Source organism: Chanodichthys erythropterus, chromosome 17 (assembly GCF_024489055.1).
Source record: "Chanodichthys erythropterus isolate Z2021 chromosome 17, ASM2448905v1, whole genome shotgun sequence".
In the NCBI taxonomy this organism is placed as follows: Eukaryota; Metazoa; Chordata; class Actinopteri; order Cypriniformes; family Xenocyprididae; genus Chanodichthys; species Chanodichthys erythropterus.
The window spans coordinates 34,374,994-34,396,710 of NC_090237.1; the positions used below are offsets into that span (position 1 = coordinate 34,374,994).

Here is a 21,717-nt window from a genome sequence, read left to right on the forward strand (position 1 = left end):
TTCTAAAATCACCATATGAAAATAGATCCCATCACGAAAAAAGCTACTTCGAACTCAAAAGAAGAGCGATAGAGAGTGCACACTGGTGCGCACTGCGCAGCTGAACTGCTTTCAAAGCAGAGGCTGACGAATGTACGTTCCGCCTCCAGAGCGCGCGATATATATATTTGCTTTTTGTTAGTGTTTTTTTTATTATTATTATAATAGTGGGGATGTAATACAATAATTTATCTAGCGAATACAGTAACCACTTAATATAAATATAGTATTGGATATTTCAAAACCAGTCTACATTTAGCCCACATTGGTTAAATTAATTACAAAGCGTTCTTTTTATTCAGTATATATAGCCTAGCCTATTTTTATTTATCTGGTTAATTACAAATTTTGGAATGTTCATCAAAGTATAATGTAGATAACCCTCCGTATTTCAATTAAACTCGTTGAATTTAGTTTTTCAAAGAAAGTGCTTTGTTTTATTTCTCCATATCTTTTTAGATAACTGGTATTAATCTCAAACAGGTTTGTTGAGTAGTTTGCCAGGTAAAGCCTTATTAAGGAAAATTTGGTTGTTTGTTTGTGTCAAACTTTACTTAAGCCTTTGTTTGACGAGTTCTCTCGTGTGCTCTAAATTACTCACAAATCCTATGATAGTTCGATAATCTCCATTCGGTTTTCACACAATAGTTGTTTTCATGCCTTTTGCACAACATTGCACCATTTCATGCTTTTCATCTTCAGAAAGATCTTTCTTCCTGCCAATAGAACTGTGTGGAACAACCTCTTTAAGAAGGGTTTCCATTTACCTCAGAAGACCTGCCAAACTATTTAACAAGCCTGTCTGAGACTGATACCAGTTATCTAAAAAGGTATGAAGAAATAAAACAAACACTTTCTTTGAAAAAACTAAAATCTGAATGTTTATTGTACTGAAATCCCACTGATATGTCACTTACATAATTTGGAACACAGTGTAGTGCATTTATTCCACCATTGCCATCTAATTTACTGTTGAACAGATTTCCCCAATGTATTATTTTTCTTGACTTTGGGAAAATGTTTTGTTTGGAATGAATTTGTCAAATGTAAAAATAAGAATGACAAGAGAAATAAAATATTTTTGTTAATCTTCTTGTATAGGCCATAATGTTATTTGTATTTGAGCATGTTTTGTTTAATAATAGTTTGCTTATTTTATAATTTTTGTTTTCAATGTAACGTTTCTGGACAATGTGTTTGGTATTTAACATTGTCTCTTTAAGAGAATAGGCTAGTGATGTTTAGAACATGTAGTATTTCAGCCAGTAGAGGGCACAACTTCCTTTGTGACCAGCACATGGTTTTCTACCCTGTCTTTTGTTTTTGTCGTCTGTTGTCTTTATGAAAACAAGAATAAATTAGTTTGGTTAAAAAATTTAAGATGTGTGAAGATACTTTGCTGACACAGATTTTCACCAAATGATGGAATTTACACTTATTTTGTTAATATTTTATTTAGATTAATGCAAATAACAATTTATGTACATTTATACGTAATATAGCCTAATAGTCCTTTAGTCAAAATAAATAAAATATCAAAAGGCTGTTGCCTTGCTAACCAATAAGCCTACCAAATTGTCAAATGACGTTCTGACCCCAAATATAAGTTAAATAAATACCGACTGCGGAGGTTTTAACGATCTTAAATTGCATTCAAAAATTCTTTAAAAGGTACAATATGTAATATTTTTGTAGTAAAATATCTAAAAACCACTGGGCCAGTGTTATATATTTTGTTCACTTGAGTACTTACAATATGCCAATGTTTCCAACTATTAGTAAATCGAGAGAAAATTGCAATTTTCACCAAGGCTCCGGGACGTGTGAGGAGTCGGCTGTCAATTGCGTCATACCCGCGTTACCCTCAGTTCCCTTTCGATACTTCACTCGTACTGCGTATGGGGAAAGGTCTCCTTTTTCCCCGTTACTGAAGCCTTTTTCAATAACGCAGTGTAACTGCATCCGCCATAGGTCGCGCAGCTATGCCGCGCCGTCATTGGTTCAACAACTTGTCTATGAGTGAACCAATGACGGCGCGGCATAGCTGCGCGACCTATGGCGACAGAGCGCGCGAATATTCCTGCCGAAATGGGCGGGGTTTAGGGCTATATAAGCGGGCATTTCGCCATAGGAATTCAGTTCTCTCTCCTTCAGCGACGACTTCACATCGCTCCTCGCTGATCTCCGGCTGAAGCCTTCGACGCCTGGAAGAAGCTCGCCTGGAAAGAAGCTCTTGCCGCCGTCGAAGAGGCTCCCGCAGCGGACTGCTGAGCTCGCCGAGGAAGAAGCGCCGGCGCCCTCGTCGACTGCCACCTCGAGCGCCGTCTCGAGCCGGCCGCCTGCCTACCCGTCTCCTGCCGCCATGCGGCGTGCCTAAAAGAGCAATTTTCCCGCGGTTTATTTCCGCTCTAAAAGAGCTTCCAACAGCGGTTTCACCGCTCTAGCGGCTCTTGCCGCTCTAAAAGAGCCCCTCAAATGCCGTTTTCATGGCGGCGCCGTTGTTACAAATGCCGCACCACTCGTGGCACATGCAGAGCCCCTCTGCATGACGACGACGGACACGGTGAGTGCGTCGGCTGCCTGGGCAGACCCCATGCAGAGGCCCCGCTCGCCGGGACCTCGTGCTCTCACTGTGAGAACATGAGTCTGCCTCTCTGCGCTCGCGGATCGCTTCCTTCTTCAGTGCGCGAGCCGGCTAGGAAGAGACAGCAGGCCCCGAGAGAGCAGTCCCCCGTCCTGTTCTCCCGCCCTGAGCTGCGTCCCTCGGCAGATGCGAGTGACCTAATCTCTTTAGGCGGTTCTGAGGACGAGCCGCTGGATGACTTCATGTCTCTCGCGGCCTCTGAAACCGAAGGTTGGGCCAGTGATTCTGACCCTGCCCGCCTTCCCTCGCCAGAGCCCATTGACTGCAAGCCGGGTATGGATGCCGAGCTCTTCCGCATCCTCTCGAAAGCAGTAGAGGTTTTGGACCTCGAATGGGCTCCGCCAGGCCCCTCGTCAACGCGCCGCACCGTTTTTCCCAGAGGTTTACAACGAGCTGACGAAGTCGTGGCGCGCCCCGTATTCTGCCCGCCTATGTACTACGCATTATTCAGCTCTCACCTCTGTGGATGGCTCTGAAGAGAAGGGTTACGGCATTTGTGGCTCATCCTGACCGAGATTAAGGAGATGGACAAGATGGCCTTTTTGGATGCCCCGGTCTCTCCTTCTGGTCTCTTCGGGCCAGCAGTAGAGGGCCTTACGGAGCGTTTTACTGCAGCACAAAGTCATCTCAGGCTATGTGACACTTCCTGCCTAAACGCTCTAGCTCCACGTCTGCTTCCAGCCGCCCCAAGTCTGCGCCGGCTCAGCAGAACAAACCTGCCCCCTCTACCTCTTAGGCAGCACCACCCAAGGAACAGCGCCATCGTAAGCGCTCCTCCTTCCCGAGGCAACGTCAGGGACCCCTGCCTAAGATTACGCTGGACCCAACGCCTCCTAAGCCCTCCTGATGTTTCAGGAAGGAAGAGGATGGGGCAAAGTCTCGCCACGGCCGGACCACCCCAAAAGCTCTTTCGTTTCACCCCCCCTCCGCCTCGTTCAGCTCCGGGCGTGGGAGATATGTTCAGTGTTGTGCTAACTGGGCCCAGTGCTGCGTCCATGCAAAACGCCATTCTTATGGCGAACACTATGAATATTCTACCTTCTCTAAGAAAGAGCGAAGTTCCTCTTCCTCTCTCTCTGGTGCACGGGCCCCCGATTGGCGGCCCGTCACCCGATACCATTCAGCCCCTTGTCACGCGGGCCGAGGCCTGGCGGGCCATCCCCGGAGTGTCAAGCTGGGTTCTGGGAACCATAAGTCGAGGCTACTCGCTTCAGTTCGCCCGAAGGCCCCCGCAATTCAGCGGGGTGCTTCAGACTTCAGTCAACACAGACGACATTCATGTCCTCCGAGCCGAAGTCACGTCTCTTCTGAGGAAAGGAGCTATAGAAATAGTCCCCCCCTCAGACAGCAATTCGGGGTTCTACAGCCGTTATTTTCTAGTTCCCAAAAAAAATGGCGGTCTCAGACCCATCTTAGATCTCAGGCTCTTGAACCTATCCCTCATGACACGGAAGTTCAAGATGCTAACGCTGAAGCAGATCCTCGCGCAGGTTTGCCCCGGGGACTGGTTCTGCTCGCTGGACCTGAAAGATGCATACTTTCACATCCAGATAGCCCCCCATCACAGGCGATTCTTGAGATTCGCGTTCGAGGGTGTGGCTTACCAGTATACGGTCCTTCCATTCGGACTGTCCCTAGCTCCTCGCACTTTTACCAAGTGCATGAACGCGGCGCTTTCCCCACTGAGACAGATGGGAATCCGGGTTCTCAATTACCTCGACGACTGGCTCATCCTAGCCCAGTCACGGGCCGAGCTGGAGCATCACAGATCCGTGTTACTCAGCCACTTGGAGTGCCTGGGTCTCAGGGTCAACTTTGCCAAGAGCTCACTGCTCCCCAGCCAGCGTATAACGTTCCTGGGTGCAGTTTTCGACTCAGTCCGTATGACGGCTGTAGTCTCTCCAGAGCGCATTCTGGCCATTCAGCAGCTTGCGGCATCGGTCAGGAACAGAGCCTATTTCCCTCTGAAGTTTTTCCAGACGATGCTAGGGCTGATGGCTTCCGCCTCCCCGGTTCTGCAGCTCGGCCTTCTTCGGATGCGGCCTCTGCAGTACTGGTTGAAGTTCCGGGTCCCTCCTCGCGCCTGGCGGCACGGCCGCCTGCGTCTCAGGGTCAATCAGGCCTGTTTGGCACACCTGACAGGGCGCCACGTCTTAGTCCAGTCGGACAGCATGACAGTGGTGTCATACATAAATCACCAGGGCGGTCTTTCGTCCAGCCGCTTATGCGCTCTGGCGAAGCGTCTTCTGGAATGGGCATCACCGAGGTTTCAGTCGCTCAGGGCGACTCACATACCCGGGAGAACAAACTTGGGAGCAGACATGCTATCTCGGAGCAATGTCCCCTCAGACGAGTGGATGCTCCACCCCCAGACGGTTCTCATGATCTGGGAGTTCTTCGGGAAGGCAGAGGTAGACCTCTTCGCTTCAGAAGGCAACTTTCACTGCCCAATTTATTTCTCGAAGGAGGAAGATGCGCTGGCCCATGTCTGGCCCAGCACCCTCCTTTACGCTTTTCCCCCGATCGCTCTGATCCCACAGGTCATCAGACGAATCAGGGAAGACAAGCACAGAGTCCTCCTGGTGGCCCCGCTCTGGAGGAGCCAAGTTTGGTCCTCAGAGCTGTTCAGACTTTCCACAAAAGCTCCGGGACCTCCTCTCTCACGCGAACAGGACCAGCCAGAACTCTGGGCTCTGCACCTCTGGTCCCTCGACGGGAGCCTGCTAACCTCCCTGGGGACGTGCTGAATACCATTTCTCAGGCGAGAGCTCCGTCCACGAGACGCCTCTATGCCCAGAAATGGTCGGTCTTTGTTGACTGGTGTTCTACACGCAACATAGACCCAGTGGAGTGTGACGTATCTCCGATACTGTCTTTTCTCCAGGAGCGTTTGGATCTGGGTCGCACCCCTTCAACGCTCAAAGTTTACGTAGCAGCCATTGCAGCGTTTCACGCTCCTATTGCTGGCCAGTCAGTGGGACGAAACAACCTCGTGGTGTGTTTCTTGAGAGGTTCTAGGCGATTAAATCCTCCTCGTCCTCTCACTGTTCCCACCTGGGACCTCTCTTTGGTCCTCAGAGCTCTTAAAGGGCCTCCCTTTGAGCCACTGCGTTCAGCTGACCTCAGGCCCCTGACGCTCAAAATCGCTCTGCTGCTTGCACTAGCATCGGTTAAGCGAGTTGGTGACTTGCAGGCCCTCTCCATGAGCCCTGCATGCCTTGAGTTCGGGCCCAACGACTCCAAAGTCGTTTTGAAACCTAGGCATGGCTACGTTCCTAAGGTGCTCTCGACTCCATTCAGAGCACAGGTTATTTCCCTCTCAGCGCTTCCTCCCTCGACGGACGAGCGAGAGCTGGAACTACTCTGCCCTGTCAGGGCAATAAGGACCTACGTTGACCGATCACAGCGGCAATCTGAATCAGCAATTTCGGCAATCTGATCAGCTCTTTATCTGCTTTGGTGGCCGCACCAAGGGGTCTTCGGTCTCAAAGCAACGTCTTTCGTGTTGGATAGTCGACGCTATTGCTCTTTGTTACTCCTCTATGGGCCTCGACTGCCCCATAGGAGTTAGAGCTCACTCTACTAGAGGAATGGCTTCCTCTTGGGCCTGGTCTAGTGGAGTTTCAATTAAAGACATCTGTGAGGCGGCCGGCTGGTCCTCGCCGTCCACTTTTGTCAGATTTTATCATTTGGACGTCCCGACCTTACAAGCTCGGGTCCTCTCGGTATGATCCAGCGGCCTCTATCGAGCTCCGCTTCATGCCACTCTGGGAGTTAACTCCCTTTTTGTAGTGTAACGAGGGTTCGACGGCTCCGGCCTTCTCACTTGTCCTCTGGTTCCCTCACGGTGCCCAAGACAAGTCCAGACGTTCCCTGCCGTGGCATGGCACGGTTGAATTCGTTCCCCATACGCAGTACAAGTGAAGTATCAAAAGGGAACATACTCGGTTACTAACGTAACCTCGGTTCCCTGAGATACGGAACGAGTACTGCGTTACATGCCGTGCCACGAGGCTGCGGCTTCAGTGTCGTCGCTTCAGTCGAATGCTGAGTAGTTGATTTAATTTTACTTTAAAGTAATATTAAAACCGAGCATGTGTTTCTAACTTCCCAAATGCCGTAAATCCAGTACATTTAATCAAATTACCTCATCATTTGCAGTCAAAAATGACTGTATCCACACAAGCGTGCATAGATTGTGTGCAGAGTCTGCTGCCTTAAATCGCGCTAAATTACTGTCGTTCTCGACAATGCACCTTTGTAAAAGTAGGGATTTAACTGAGATAGTGGATTCATTTCAATTTAGCTCAAAATTTCTCAGATACAAAAACATACCTTGTGTGAGTTCTTGTATTTAAAGGTGATAGTCTTTGGATTCTCAGTCGACGAAAAAATCCTCTCTGTTACTGAGTTTTTGAAATGAGTGCATGCGTAAGAACAGCCCCCCTCCTTCACAGCTAATTTCAAAGGAACACCTCCCAAAACTCGAGCACGAGTATTGGAACACGAGTGTTTACCACCGGCATTTGCTGTGTTGTCATAGTGTTGTGTCGTCTCTCACAAGCAGGGGCGGTTTCTTCATTAGGGCAATAGGGCGACGCACCACCAAAGTGAGAAAGGGACGGATTTTTCAATCACATTCAACCACAGAGTTACGCTACACTGGCGTGGACGAGCCTTCAGCAAGCACAAACTTCCGTGAACGAGCGCCGCCACGAGCATGCGTGCCAAACAGACGGAGTTCAATCTGAGTCAAATACATTTAGCTAAAAATATTTGTTGTTGAAAATTTGTTTTTGTTGGCAAACATAATTATACCATATGTAGAATTTTGAAAATACAACTAAGTGTATTTGTATGATAGCAGTAACTTTGTAAAGTGACTGTTAAGAGGGTAATCAAAATAATAATAATTAGTCTGTTCTTTTGTTTTTATTTATTTTAATTTTTAGTTTAGTGTATTTAACTTCTGCTTTAAAAACATTCTGTTTTTAGATTGTAAAGTTACAATTTTAGAATGTAGCCTAGGCATAATGCGATTTGACCCCTTTTTTTTGCACATGATATAGCATATACTACACAGTTACATTCATGTTTGTTTTTTATAGCCTTCAATATGGACATTGTTTCTAGGACAATATTGGGCAGAATGTGAAATATATATATTTTTAATTAAATACAGATATATTCTTTTTAGATCCCAGCCCTATGGCATGCTTTAAATACTGAATTTTCCATTAAGCAGTAATGATACATTATTATATCACTTGTTAAATGATTTTTTAACAATTAGCCTATTCATTCCAGCATTTCTTAAAATAAATAAATTGCGCCCCACCAAAATTTTTTTGCACCAGCCGCCACTGCTCACAAGGAACATCACGGCAGTGATTGACAAGCCAGAGAGCCAATCCGCACACGTCTCTCACAAGGAATGTCACGGCAGTGATTGACAAGCCAGAGGGCCAATCCGCGCATGTCTCTCACAAGGAACGTCACGGCAGTGATTGACAAGCCAGAGGGCCAATCCGCGCATGTCTCTCACAAGGAACGTCACGGCAGTGATTGACAAGCCAGAGGGCCAATCGTTTATGCAATGATCGCGTAAACGATTGGCTGATGTTTTTAAGGCCGTACCTCGTGCGCAGATGATGTATATTAATATTATTACTTTCAGTGCACCTAATAAATAGTCTTTTATCAGTTAGTAAAGACAGATTCAAGTAATATTGCAAAAATGTATAAAACAAAACATCATCTTTAGCACCTTTAATGATGATAACGAGCAAGAATGAAATTGTTCCCAAATATCTACATGACTGCAAGTGTGACATTAATATACAACAGGTCAAAAACAAAAGGTATATTTTAAACACAGTACTGTCAGTATTTACTCTATTTTGCAATGAAATAATAGTTCTGACGAAAACCACAGCAGAACTACAACAAGTCTGTGTTTTGCGAACAATTCTGTGGCTTTGAACGAATTGTGAATGATTCAATGATTCATTCACAGCCACTTGCTTCGTTACAGAATGAATGACTCGATGACTCATAAAAACAGTGCCTTGCTGCCACCTACTGGCAATTATAGTTCAATATTTAAACGTTTTTGTTGGTTTTACCATCATTGCATATTTCTCTATTGAACAGTTTTACTTAACATTTATTTTATAAAGTTATTAAAAATATGCACTGGATAATCAATTTAGGGGGCAAATATTGTCCCTTAATGGAAAAGGTGTGACTGCAGTCTAAGTGGAAGAGAGGGGGTACGCAGAAGGATGGTAACCCCTTCAGGGGGTACTCCAAGCTAAAAAGTTTGGGAACCACTGCTGTAGATCATTAAACTGTTACGCTGCCTCAGAAGACTCTCCAAAATCAGTTTCCTGAGGTGCCTTCAAGCACAAACGCTGCCGTACAAGACATTCTCTTATAAGACAGCGAGGCAGTAAGACGGCTACCGAGGTTTTTGGACGCAGCCATCATCTCCCAAGATTCCGCTCTAAAACTTGGCATCATCAAACTACGCATTTGTTTTGAATAGGCTTCTAGCAACCTCTAGCGGCCAAAATGACTACATATTGTACCTTTATGATTTATACAGCTTACTTTTTGAAAAGTGAAATTAAAACTTTATCAGCGGACTGTTAAAGCAAAACATTAAATAAAACATTGCCCAAGAAACTCATTGAAACATCTTATGCTAATGTTTTAGCATCAGAACATGCCCATTTACAAAAATAACCAATAAGCACCAAGAAAATTGATTTCATGCCAACTTTAAACTGAGAACTGTATTTGATTAACAAGCTGCTATCTTCAATTTATATAGTATTGAACCATCATCATGAGGGGCACAACAGGTGAGCCGACGAATGCCGTGGGAATTTCTTAGGAGAATAAGGGTTAAGTTTTCACTCATTTTTAAATGACAACGATTCAAAGGTGCACTCAGTAGGGTTCACGGGCTCCAATTCAACAAAGCAGCGACAGGTCTGCTTAAATATATAATGACTTACAGTAATGACTGTATACAATATTTTTTTTATACCATTCTGATTTCACAAGTCCTTTTAAGCCACTGCTTTTAGTTCTCTTGCAGCTCATTGTTAGTATATTTATATATTTATATAATATATATATATATATATATATATATATATATATATATATATATATATATATATATATATATATATATTATAAAAAAATGAACAACAAAAAAGTCATTAAGATCAAAAGGGTGTTTAATAGTTTTTTGCAAAAAGAAAAAAAAGAAACAAGTAAAACAGTTTGTGTTGATTGATTTTTACAAAACAATAAGCATTTCACAAATCTATCACACACTAAATGCCGGATTCAACAATTCAGGAAATTAAAAAGTAACAAAAATAACATTTGGCCCCACCCCCTTCACCTAGAGCAAAATTATCCTTTAAAGCTGATCTGTGGCCAGTTTTGCCATTTCCATAGAGGACTGAAGGTTTACAAATTGGCGGCTCATTGATCAAATTCATCCCCTTCCCTTCACTCAGCCCCTCACAGTAGATTTAACATTTATGGGAAAAACTGCTCATTTCAAACAGTATATGCAGGACGCTCATGCAACAGAAAGGTATGCAGACACAAACCTCTCCCCAAACCCTCTCAACCCCCACCCCACAATAAACAGCGGTCTGGAATGGCATCCACAAAGTCTTCAGTATGGCCGGCCTCGTCTCTCCTCTCTGTGGTCTCCCCTTTAGGATGGAGGCAAACATTACACAAATGTCAAACAAGATTCATGTAGGAATGCACGATATATCAGCCACCATATCGGCATTAGCCAATAAATGCTCATTTTTAATATTAACAATCCAATAAGAATTAGGCCGATATCAAAGCTGACAAATGGATTATTTTTCTTCAGCTTCCTTCAGACACACACTGTTCGCCATGATGGTTTTGAATTGCTTGATATGATTGGAATTAGGGCTGAGCGATATATTGAATGCTTTTATCACGCGCATTTCGTCAGTAAAGCCGGTTCCCTGATTGCCGCTAAATCGCCATCACCTGCTTTCAAACGGAGCGCAATTTAATAGAGCCGTAGTTCACTGACAAGCCACGCAATATCACGTTCAATATCGACGGCGATTCATATCGATATTGAACGCGATATTGAGTGGCTTGTCAGTTAACTATGGCTCTGTCTATTAAATGGCGCTCCATTTGAAAGCAGGTGATGGCGATTTAGCGGTAATCAGGGAACCGGCTTTACTGACGAAATGTGCGTGACAAAAGCATTCGACATATCGCCCAGCCCTAATTGGAATCACTTCGAAGAGGAAAATACAGTTAAAGTGCAACATGTGCAGCACAAATCTTTCATATAGGCTACATAACATTCTTATGGTCTTGTTCTCATAATTTTGTGAATTTGTAGTTGAGGAATCTTACACCTGGTAAAAAATTAGGCTACTGTATTGCATGCATTTGAGTAAATTGATTATTTTGACAATTAGTCAAGCAAAATAAGTTTTTTGGTAATAAAAATGCATTATGTGAAAATGCATCATGTACATTATGCATTATAGCAAATGCTTGCAGAGGGCACAAACAGCCTAGTGATAGGTGTGGCTGTTTGGATTTTAATAAGCAAATACTTAATCACTGTAACGATCCATCCATAGACTTATTTTTCTAGCATGTTATGTGTTTGCCAATGGTTCTTTTAAATTCTTAAAGATGGAGTGTGTAGCTTTTCATTTCTTAAAACACCATGTATTAAGATGCATCATGGCCATACTCCAGGATGACAATGTCAAGATTCATCAGGCTCAAATTGTGAAGATTGTTGGGGAGCATGAAGCATCATTTTCACACATGAATTGGCTCTGACCTTAACCTCAGTGTAAGTTTTTAGGGATGTGTTGACGACTTTAGAGTGCTCACCTCTTGCACTGTCAATACAAGATCTTGACCAAAAAATGATTAACCTCTCGATGGAAATAAATGTTGTGATGTTATTTCCATCAAGAGGTGCATACATTTTTGGTCAAGATCTTGTTTTGACAATGCAAGAGGTGAGCACTCTAAAGTCTACTCCTGCACATCCCAAAGACTTTCAATGAATTTAAGGTCTGGACTCAGAGGTGCCAATTAATGTCTGAGAATGATTCTTCATGCGCTCTGAACCATTCCTTCACATTTTTAACCCTGGTGAATCTTGACATTGTCATCCTGGAACATAGCCATGTTGTGTCTTCCTACACGGTTGTTTAAGAAATGAAACGCTATACACTCCATCTTTAAGGGTTAAAAGAAATGTTGAAACATAACATGCCAGAAACAATCACTGTAATAATGATCCATTCATAGATTAAGTATTTGCCTATTAAAATCTAAACCGCGACTTTTTTGTTGGCTGGGCAGTGTATTTAATGGAATGGCAGCCTTTGCGATTTCACAATAGCACTATGCTATATTATCATTTTAAATCGTTTATACACATCACACAGCTTTAGAAAACAGTCTAATAACGTGGTTTGTGGATTCTCATCTGTGGAACGCATAACTTCTGGGATTTTGCTGGTTACTCGACAAGCAAATTGCAATAGAGGATTTAAAAAAAAAAAAACCTACTACTTGAATCGAGGAATCATGACTGCCCTAGGTGAGCCTTTTGTTTATGTAATTAGGCTCTCAAAGTAGATCAAAATTTGGATTTATCAGAATATATTGGTTATCGGCTCTAAAATAAGAATTATCAGTTATCGGTGCATCCCTAGAATTGTGAGACAATTAGAACTGTAAAGTTGAGGGGTTTTCATTACCTTCCACCCATTTTGTATCCACCACCTCCACCACCATAGCCTCCACGGTCTCCACCCCGGAAACCGCCACCGCCTCTTCCACCTCTGAAGCCACCGCGGTCACCACGGTCACCTCCGTACCCGCCTCGACCACCACGGTCTAGGAAAAGTGGGTAGCAGCATGAATTCAAGTATTGTGGATCATTTCTGCTTGGCATTCACTAGCCATTTCAGAAGAGTAGAGTAACGGCATCCTCTATTGGTCAAACGTTTCATTAAACTTACCTCCTCCATAACTATCACCACCTTCTGGTTTTGGCGTTCCACACTTGTTGCATTCATATCTTCTGGCAAAGTTCATGTTTCCACAAGAGCTGCAAGGAGAGGTTCATAAATGAATACAATGACTACATATTCCTCTCAAACAAATGCAAAAATTACTACATGGTCCAAACCTGTTAGGACAAGGCCAGTCTCCTCCCCTGACATCAAACGAGGGACCCCCACCAAAGCCACCTCTGCCTCGAAAACCTTTGAGTACAAAGCAGCATAAAATAACTTGCATAACCCTCATTTCAAATCCAAACAGGACAAAAAAAAAAAAAAAAAAAATATATATATATATATAGAACTGGTTTTATTAAACAGGCAAAGCAACAAAGGAAAAGTCAGGTTTAAAACATACCACCGCTGCGCCCTCGGCCGCCACCTCCTCCTCCTCCTCCACCTCTCTGGGTGAACTCCGCCCTTCTGGTAGCAAATGACACCTTGATGGGTCTTCCATTAAACTCTTTTCCTATATTCCAGGAAAACAAAACGGCATTTATAAAAGAAATATATATATATATAGGGGCTATTAAAGTCAGAGATGTCTCTTTTACCATCAAACCAATCAATGGCAGCTTTGGCTGAGGGTGGATCATCAAAGGAGACTGTGGCTTCACCCTTCAATCGTCCAGTGGCCTTATCAGTATACAAATTAATCATAGGTAGGCCAGTCTTCTTATTGACCTGTTAAAGAAATTTTAGAGTAGACCAAGCAACTTAACTATAAATCTGGATTCTTAGTTCATGACTATGGCTCTATGATTTCCATGATGTAGAAAACAGATGAAACTTGTAATACAGTCAAAAGTGTAATTCACTGTATAATATGCCTGTCACCATTATGAAATTTGGCTGACGATCAATTGTCTGAAAGATTGCAGTTGATTGCGGCTATGCTGATTTATTGACAGTTTTAGGGCTTTGTCAAACATTTGTGTGCTTCATTAAACAGTTGTGATGAATTCAATCCTTTAAGTTATTTTAAGCGTAAGATTACAGTTAATGCCTTTAAATATTGAATTTATGCACCAGGTTTTAGCAACTTGCCATTTTCCACCCGTAGTCCCTGGGCAGTTAAATAAAACATACATGTATATACACACATATACATACATTAAAAAAAAAAAAAAAAAAAAAAAACTTGCCTTTATGATTCCTATTTGTTTGAAGTAGTCACCCACTTCCTGAGTGGTGACATCTTCCCCAAGACCTTGGACAAAGATGGTATTATTGTCCGAGTTATCCTGATCGCCATCTGTAATAGGGAAAATGTGTTCATATTCGAGTCATGACACCATTACAATATACCACCATGGCAACCACTACATTCCCTCTCTCTGATGTTCCCCCACGTCTGAACTTAAGCTGAAATGCTTTCGTGAGAGAGACATTCGCACTTACCTCCATCATCCTTTTGACCATAGTCTCTGGGTCCTGAAAAACAACAAGACACGAAAGGGAAACACAACTTTGAGAACTTGAGAAACAATGTCATGAAGTCATGAGTCCTTATTTCAATACAAAGTCTATGAATAAAAAAAAATAAAACCAAACTGCTTTGCTATGTAGGTTTGACCTTTACAATGACAGTTTAAGCTATGCACCAGTGTGTCCAAAATTGCTGCACCTTCTCCAACACCTTTGTACACCAGGACAAATTTCTGTGAGTCTAGCAAAAAATAAATCCATGTATTCATCTAAATCATGTTTCTTCTTCACCATGTGCAGGTGGCATCCAGAACACTGGCATTTAATTCAATTTCCTCATGCAAAAATACCATTTTACAAGAGTAAAAAGCTGGGTAGTTGTTAGACTTTAGCCCACAAGAGCATTACCAGAGAGGACAGCAATAAAGACAGTAAGGTGATGTTCCTTTGGGTTGACATAAAAAGGTGGCGCAAGAGTTCATTTGCCAGCTAATCTTTCTGTATTTCTTATCTCCTTTCCCCCACTGAGACAGTTCTGATGCTCATCACTTACCACCGTAATTTTTGTAGCCACCACGGTCACCACCACTGCAGAGGAAAAATTGAAGATATGATGGCTTTCCTTTGTTGAAACCTGGGAGCGCAAGGCTCCCACTTTATCAGTATTCATGCCATGGTTTACTACTGAGGAAACGGCTCCCATTGACAGATAAAGGGTTAAGGATGGGCCAAATGTACATGAAACATTTCAAAAATTGAAACCGAAAGGCAAGCCTCTTTCCAAATTAGAATGTTTGTGGATTAACTTCAAGATTTGATGCGCTCTCTGAATTGAGACGGTGATGTAACTAAAACCAGAGCAGAGCACGGAGGACAACCTCCCTGCTCTCTCTTTAAATTTTAATCTAGATTTGAGCGTCTAACTGTTGTGGCACTCGTGTAGACGAGCACACATTGTCTTCCATTATGAGTGCTTATGAGCTCCAATGGCTGTGGTCCAACTTTAATTTCACTCACTTTGATACCTGTAGTATAAAATGTAGACCAGTTAACACAAAAAGAAACAACACTTTACAGACACCGATTCATGTGGAGTGACTGAGAATTGTTCCTTGTAGCTGAACCTTCCAATGTGAACACTCTCCCAAAGGGGATTGGAACAATGGAGACCAGAAGAAATGAGCATTAAATTAATTGGAATTCGACCAGGTTCCCAATCATCCAATCAGCTTCTGTGGATAACAATGGGTAACTTCTGACTGTTTTTTCCTTTTTTTTTTTCTTTCCAGAATTAGCATTTAATTCAATGGAAACCGACCAATCAATTTGGACTTGAAAGTGTAAGAGGAAGAGCTGTGCTTGAGTCTCTCCTACACAAATAACATTTTACCATAATTAGCCATGCTTCTCAGATCAGTCTAACAAGTCCGACTTTTAAGATCTCACCAATTCTAGAGCAGATGAAACCTTGAGGGAAATTATCCATAGATGTGCCATTTAAGTTTTTTTTTTTTTTTTTTTTTTTTTTTTTGCGTGCGTTTTGAACTATAACATGTCCTGTATGGGAATGCAATGCCTTTTAATGCAAAAATATGTACTACAGATGGAGAAACCTGGCTGCTGTAGCCTATAAGCTACTTACTAGCATCCAAAAACTGCAATAAGTTGAAAACATTCCATTAGGTGGAGTGTCACTTCACAGAAACAAACAAGATGGTGGGTCAATTAAGAGTACAACCACTTCAGATAAGTACAGACGAACCACCTTTTGTAGTACAACAAACAATTTTCACCAAAATTAGTTATCCATAGCCAAATTTAAAAAAAAATAAAATTTAAAAAAAAAAAAAAAAAATCTCAAGAGTGCTGTAATACCTTCTGGGGTGGCCAAACTTACCCCATACCGGAGGGTGGGCCTCCTCGGCCACCTCTGTCATAGCCTCCGCGGTCATAACCACCCCGATCAAAACTCCCACGTCCTCTGCCCCGGTAACCCTCAGACCTGTCTGAGCCACCATCATCGCCATACCTGCGGGTTTCACCTGAGGTGAGGGAGGGTGAGGCGTTTAAGAGCATTTTCACACCTGGCGCATTTGGAGCTTGTTTCAGAACCAGTTGCATTTTCTCCATTAATTCTATTTAGATCCCCACCAAAACAGTCGTTCCGAGATCACCTGGAAGAAGTGGGCTAGGCCCGATTGAAAGCGAACACTGGGGCGGTTCAGTTGAGGCGAGAAAGCAATCACAAACCAAGCAGTATCATAATTCATAACAGGAAATGTGCTATATAAAAAGCAGCAATGTCCGATTCTGTCAGTGAGCACGTTAGCTTATCACAGTTGAAAAGCAAAGAGTGCCTCTTTATCTTAAAGGTCCTCTAAGCGATGTCACGCAATTTTAGGCCAAAACACTTGTCACATACAGCAAACATTATCCGCTAGCTGCTTGTCCCCTGAACACGGGGTTTAAAAAAGAAAAAAGAAAAAAACGGTCTCTGTAGTCGCCACAAGCTCCAAAAACAGCAACAAAAACAAAACTGGTGCAGCCTGGACCACGAATCATAATAAACATGCTCCAGCCAATAACCGACAAGAATGATTTTAAATGCGCATGACTGTTTCAGGAAGCACGGATGGGAGGAGAGGAGGCGGCTGAGGGAGGGTCTAGCTAGCCTGTTTTGTTTGACACCACTTCGAACGTCAACAGGAAGTTACTCCCCTCAGGATCGCTTAGAGAACCTTTAAAAATTGTCTCATTAATTGCTCACCCTCGTGTCATTCCACACCCGTAAAACCTACGTTCATCTTCGGAACACAAATTAAAAGGTTTAGTCCACTTTTAAATAAACTTTTCCTGATAAGTTACTCACCCCCATGTCATACAAGATGTCCAGGTCTTTCTTTCTTCAGTCAAAAATAAAGTTGATGAAAACATTCCAGGATTCTTCTTCCATATAGTGGACTTTAATTTTGACCAACTGTTTGGTGCCCATTGGTTTCAGTGCAGCTTCAAATTGTTCTACACGATCCCAGATGAGAAATAATGGTTTTATCTAGAGAAACCACTCACTTTCTTAAAAAAAAAAAAAAAAAAAAAATTATACAATACCCATAAATGCACATCTTGAACTAGCTCTCTTTATTAGAATTCCAGCAGTGTAGACACTGCCAAGCGTATTATTGCCCTCCACAGGTCAAAGTTTAAACTAATTGTTATATACTATTGAACTAGCATATTGCACACTTTTTTTTTTTTTTGAAAATTAGTGATCGTTTCTCTAGATAAGGGACCATCTGGGATCATGTAGAACAATTTTGATCAACTGTTTGGTACCCATTGAAGTCCACTATATGGAAAAATCCTGGAATGGTTCATCAAAAACTTTAATTTCTTTTCAACTGAAGAAAGACAGACATGGACATCTTGGATGACATGGGGGTGAGTAAATTATCAGGAAAAGTTTATTTAAAAGTGGACTAATCCTTTAAGATATTTTTGATAAAATCCAATGGCTCAGTGAGGCCTCCATTGACAGCAAGATAACACTGTCAAATGCCCATAAAGGTAAACTGTTCATGTGACTACAGTGGTTCAACCTTAAATGTTATGAAGCGATAATACTTTGTGCGCCAAAAAAAAAAAAAAAAAAAAAGACCATCCAACAATATCTAGTGATAGGTAATTTTGAAACACTGCTTCATGAAGCTATACAAATCATCTGTTTCGAATCAGTGGTTCAGACCATGTATCAAACTGCCAAAGTCACGTGATTTCAGTAAACTAGGCTTCGTTACGTCAAGTGGTTTGAAACTTTTGAAATTTCAATATTTCACATGACTTTGGCACACCGAATTTACGAATAAAAACACCATTTTAAATATAGTCATTAGTTATTTCATTTGTTTAGACAGTTGCACCACCTGATATTTTGGGGGTTTAAAAAGGATAGTTCACCCAAAAATGGAAATTATCCCATAATTTACTCACCCTCAAGCCATCCTAGATGAATATGACCATCTTTCAGATGAACACAATCAAGAGTAATTTTAAAAAATATCCTGGCTCTACCAAGCTTGATAATGGTAGTGGAGGGGCATGAGATTTTGAAGTCCAAAAAAAGCACATCCATCCATCATAAAAGTAATCCATATGGCTCAAGGGGGTTAATAAAGGCCTTTGATTTATGCCAAGAGTAACCCCTGATGTGACATAGGATGAAGGTGTAGTGTAAACTTAAGACACCTCTCATGGTTCAAACAAATAGGGCTGTGCAACAAACTCAAGCTTCTGCATTTGTCATGTGTCAGTCATTTTTTTTTTTTTAATATATATATATATATATATATATATATATATATATATATATATATATATATATATATATATATATATATATATATATATATATATATATAATTAAATTTTTATTAAAATTTTTAATACAACCATTTATTTGAGAAATCATGGAATCATTTTCAGGTGAACTTCCTTTAAGAGAACAAAACCTAGTATGTATTTAAATATACTAGAACTGAATTGATCAAATTGTTTTAAAAAGGAAATAATGCACTTGGACACAAAAATATGCAAGTCATTGACCAATATATAATTTTAAATAATTAAATATATAATTTATCAGAACGGGAATAACGGCCACATTCGTATAAGTGTTTGCGTGTATCGACAGCTACAGATAAAGCCACAATAAGCTTGCGGAGCAATCCATCTTAGAGGATGACAGAGGGAACGGACCAATAAGAGGACAGTTTTACTCGTTTGACACATTTTGGTACTTTGAAATGTTGCCTTGTGAAAGCAAAGAACCAAGAAGAAAATGCAACAATGTAACAAATCAAGTCCATTTCGGAACAAAGCAAACAATTTACAGGTCTTAAAATACACCTGGACACTCGCAACACAATGAGGTCATGAGACTATGTTATAATGTTCTTACTATATGCAGTGTGTTGACTTAGAAAACAGTATTCCAAATGTATTCCAAGATTATGCTGGACACACAAATGACGACAGGTTAACCTCACTGACAATATGATGATGATGATTTTTTATTATTTTTTTTTATTATTTTTATTATTATTATTATTATTAGTATTATTATTATTATTATTATTATTTATTATTTATTATACATTATGCTTATTTGTAAGCAAGTTTCGATCAAAGTCTTTGTAAGATGCAAAGCTGCACATTACAAAATTACCATCATTACGTCGCACATAGCCACCTTGAGACCCCCCATAGGAGCCACTGGACTGCGCGTATGCTCCTCCACCAGCACCTGCCCCAGCCTGCTGCCCGTAAGATCGCTGCTGCCCATATGACTTATCACCATAACTGCATTGAGACAGAATAGAGAAAGATGGGTAAAAAGTTGGGGTGGGTAAAAATACAGATTTTCCAGTGCATCAAGGATCCTTGTTGACCGTTCGGGTAGGTCCACAGGACCAGCGACGAAGCAGCAGAATCACCCCTATGCCAGATAAATGTCTGGTACTAGAAATCTAAACAAATGTATTACAAAATCCATTTTCAGCCCATTTAAATAAAACATGTTTTTATGTAGCACTAACTTGGCTTTAAGTCAAATTTTTATAGGTGAAAAATTAAATATCCAGTTTCAGCCAATCCAATCAATATTTCTATATTGTTCCTCCTTAAACATTACCATTTTAGAAGTGCAAAGACTGCTATAAAGTGCCAAACAGATTCATGCCTGCTTAACACGAGAACCAAAGAGGTTCGTGATAAGCAATTTTCTGAAATGCAACATACTCGCATGTCATCAGCAATAAAGATTTAAAGATGAGATATGATGGGTGTCTGCAATAGTCAGATCTCTTACCCAGACGAGGATTCAGTAGCCTGTTGTCCATAGCTGTCCAAGCCCGGCTGCGGCGGCTGTTGACCATAGCCAGCGGAGGAGTATCCCTGAGACTGGCCATAACTCTCCCCTTTAGAAAAACAAGCCAATTACCCATCCATCTTTAACAGACGGATTATTTCAAGTCACTTTATAGATCACATACCACCACCAGACTGTCCATAACCACCGAAGCTCTGTCCACTGTAAGAGCCACTTCCATTCCCCTGACCATATCCCTGCTGGAATAAAACGAGCATTAAGCTACAACACTATGAAGATGCATATTAACAACAGATAATCATATAAGAATTACCTGTCCACTTTGAAAGCCTTGGGATCCACCATAAGATCCGTAGCTGTACAATAAAGTAAATAGAAAAAAAAAAGAAAAAAAAAAAGTTACATATCCTGAAATGAATTGGGAGAATCTGATAGCACCAGCTTTACTCTTCACGGGCCTATGATTTAACCTTACGAAAAATTAAGTTTGTAAAACCATAGTGCCCTGATGGAACTGCATTATCACGACATTGACATTAATTTATATATAAATATACACACTATAATTCAGTAAAGGTAAATATCACTTAACGTTACCTTTGTTGAGCGCCAGGCTGACCGTAGCCTGAATCTACGAACAGAAATAAACAATTAGGCAGAATATATGAAGCGCCATCGAATATGTTTTAAACAGGTTTCTTTCAAACGCCATTTGAACGCTTGCATAGTGGTGTATATAATCATCAGTAAAATGCTATGCTAACAATCACACCACGCCACACCATGAGCACGGTGGCTAAACGCCAATCCCCAGTATTCACATTAACCTACCAGCCGGATCATTGTGTATAATTAAGTATAAGAGGGTTTGCTTAAAGAGCCTTATATTTTCTGTCGTCTGTGTGGTTTTACATTTAAACCATGACAAATCCCGCGTCAACAGTTTAGCCGCTAATGCTAAGCGTGCTGCGTTAATCATCTTTTTTTTTGTTTCACATTGAACAACAAACGAATAGAGAGCAGTTAACGTTACCACGTTGTATGTGCTACTTTAGATTATATACATATACATTTTACCTGAGGCCATCTTTTTGAAGGAAATAAAATGAAAGGACCACCTATTCCAAAATTAAGAAGTTAAAAACCCGGCACGAGCGAAACGCGCACTGCAGCTCTTATGAACTTTGACCCGAGACTGGATAGTACCTTCTACTTAGCGGGAAAGTGTGGATTCATCCATTTATTTGGCACATATAACATAAGAAATACTGCAGCAAATATTATAAAATATAATTTATGGTGAAACTGCTAATAGAGAAAGTGTAAAGCATAACGTTATAAGGTATATTTAGTCAAAATGTATTTGGATGAAGACCCCTGTTTGTTGGAAAGTGGTATAAACTTTGCGCCTTTTCTGTCACATGATCGCCACCAGGGTTGTGACGTCACAATATGATCGCGCTTACTTAAATAATTAGTTTTTACGTTAATATTACTCTTATAATACACACCTAGGGTTGCCACCCGTCCAATACAGGGCCGTCCCGTATTAAAATGTCAATTGATCTGTCCAGTATTAAATCAATACGGTAATTTAT

At 41.4% G+C, this 21,717-nt stretch overlaps 1 protein-coding gene across 8 annotated transcripts; it reads right to left on the reverse strand.

Annotated features, from left to right (window-relative positions):
- Positions 1 to 9,932: 9,932 nt before the first annotated feature.
- On the reverse strand, positions 9,933 to 21,308 carry taf15 (TAF15 RNA polymerase II, TATA box binding protein (TBP)-associated factor). 8 transcript variants are annotated; one of them, XM_067365576.1, is made up of 16 exons: positions 21,197 to 21,308; positions 20,717 to 20,750; positions 20,433 to 20,475; positions 20,283 to 20,355; positions 20,099 to 20,207; positions 19,457 to 19,590; positions 16,133 to 16,277; positions 14,789 to 14,823; positions 14,209 to 14,241; positions 13,953 to 14,062; positions 13,362 to 13,491; positions 13,166 to 13,276; positions 12,936 to 13,011; positions 12,766 to 12,854; positions 12,502 to 12,640; positions 9,933 to 10,425 (listed from the first exon to the last, which is right to left on the reverse strand). In XM_067365576.1, exons 1-16 carry the CDS (start codon positions 21,204 to 21,206, stop codon positions 10,386 to 10,388), a joined length of 1,311 nt encoding a protein of 436 aa, XP_067221677.1. In that variant the 5' UTR covers positions 21,207 to 21,308; the 3' UTR covers positions 9,933 to 10,385. The 8 variants fall into 8 exon arrangements, with proteins under 8 accessions (XP_067221677.1, XP_067221678.1, XP_067221676.1 ...); XM_067365577.1 differs by having other exon boundaries at positions 19,481 to 19,590; positions 20,283 to 20,358; XM_067365575.1 differs by having other exon boundaries at positions 20,283 to 20,358.
- Between the last annotated feature and the right edge of the window lie 409 nt (positions 21,309 to 21,717).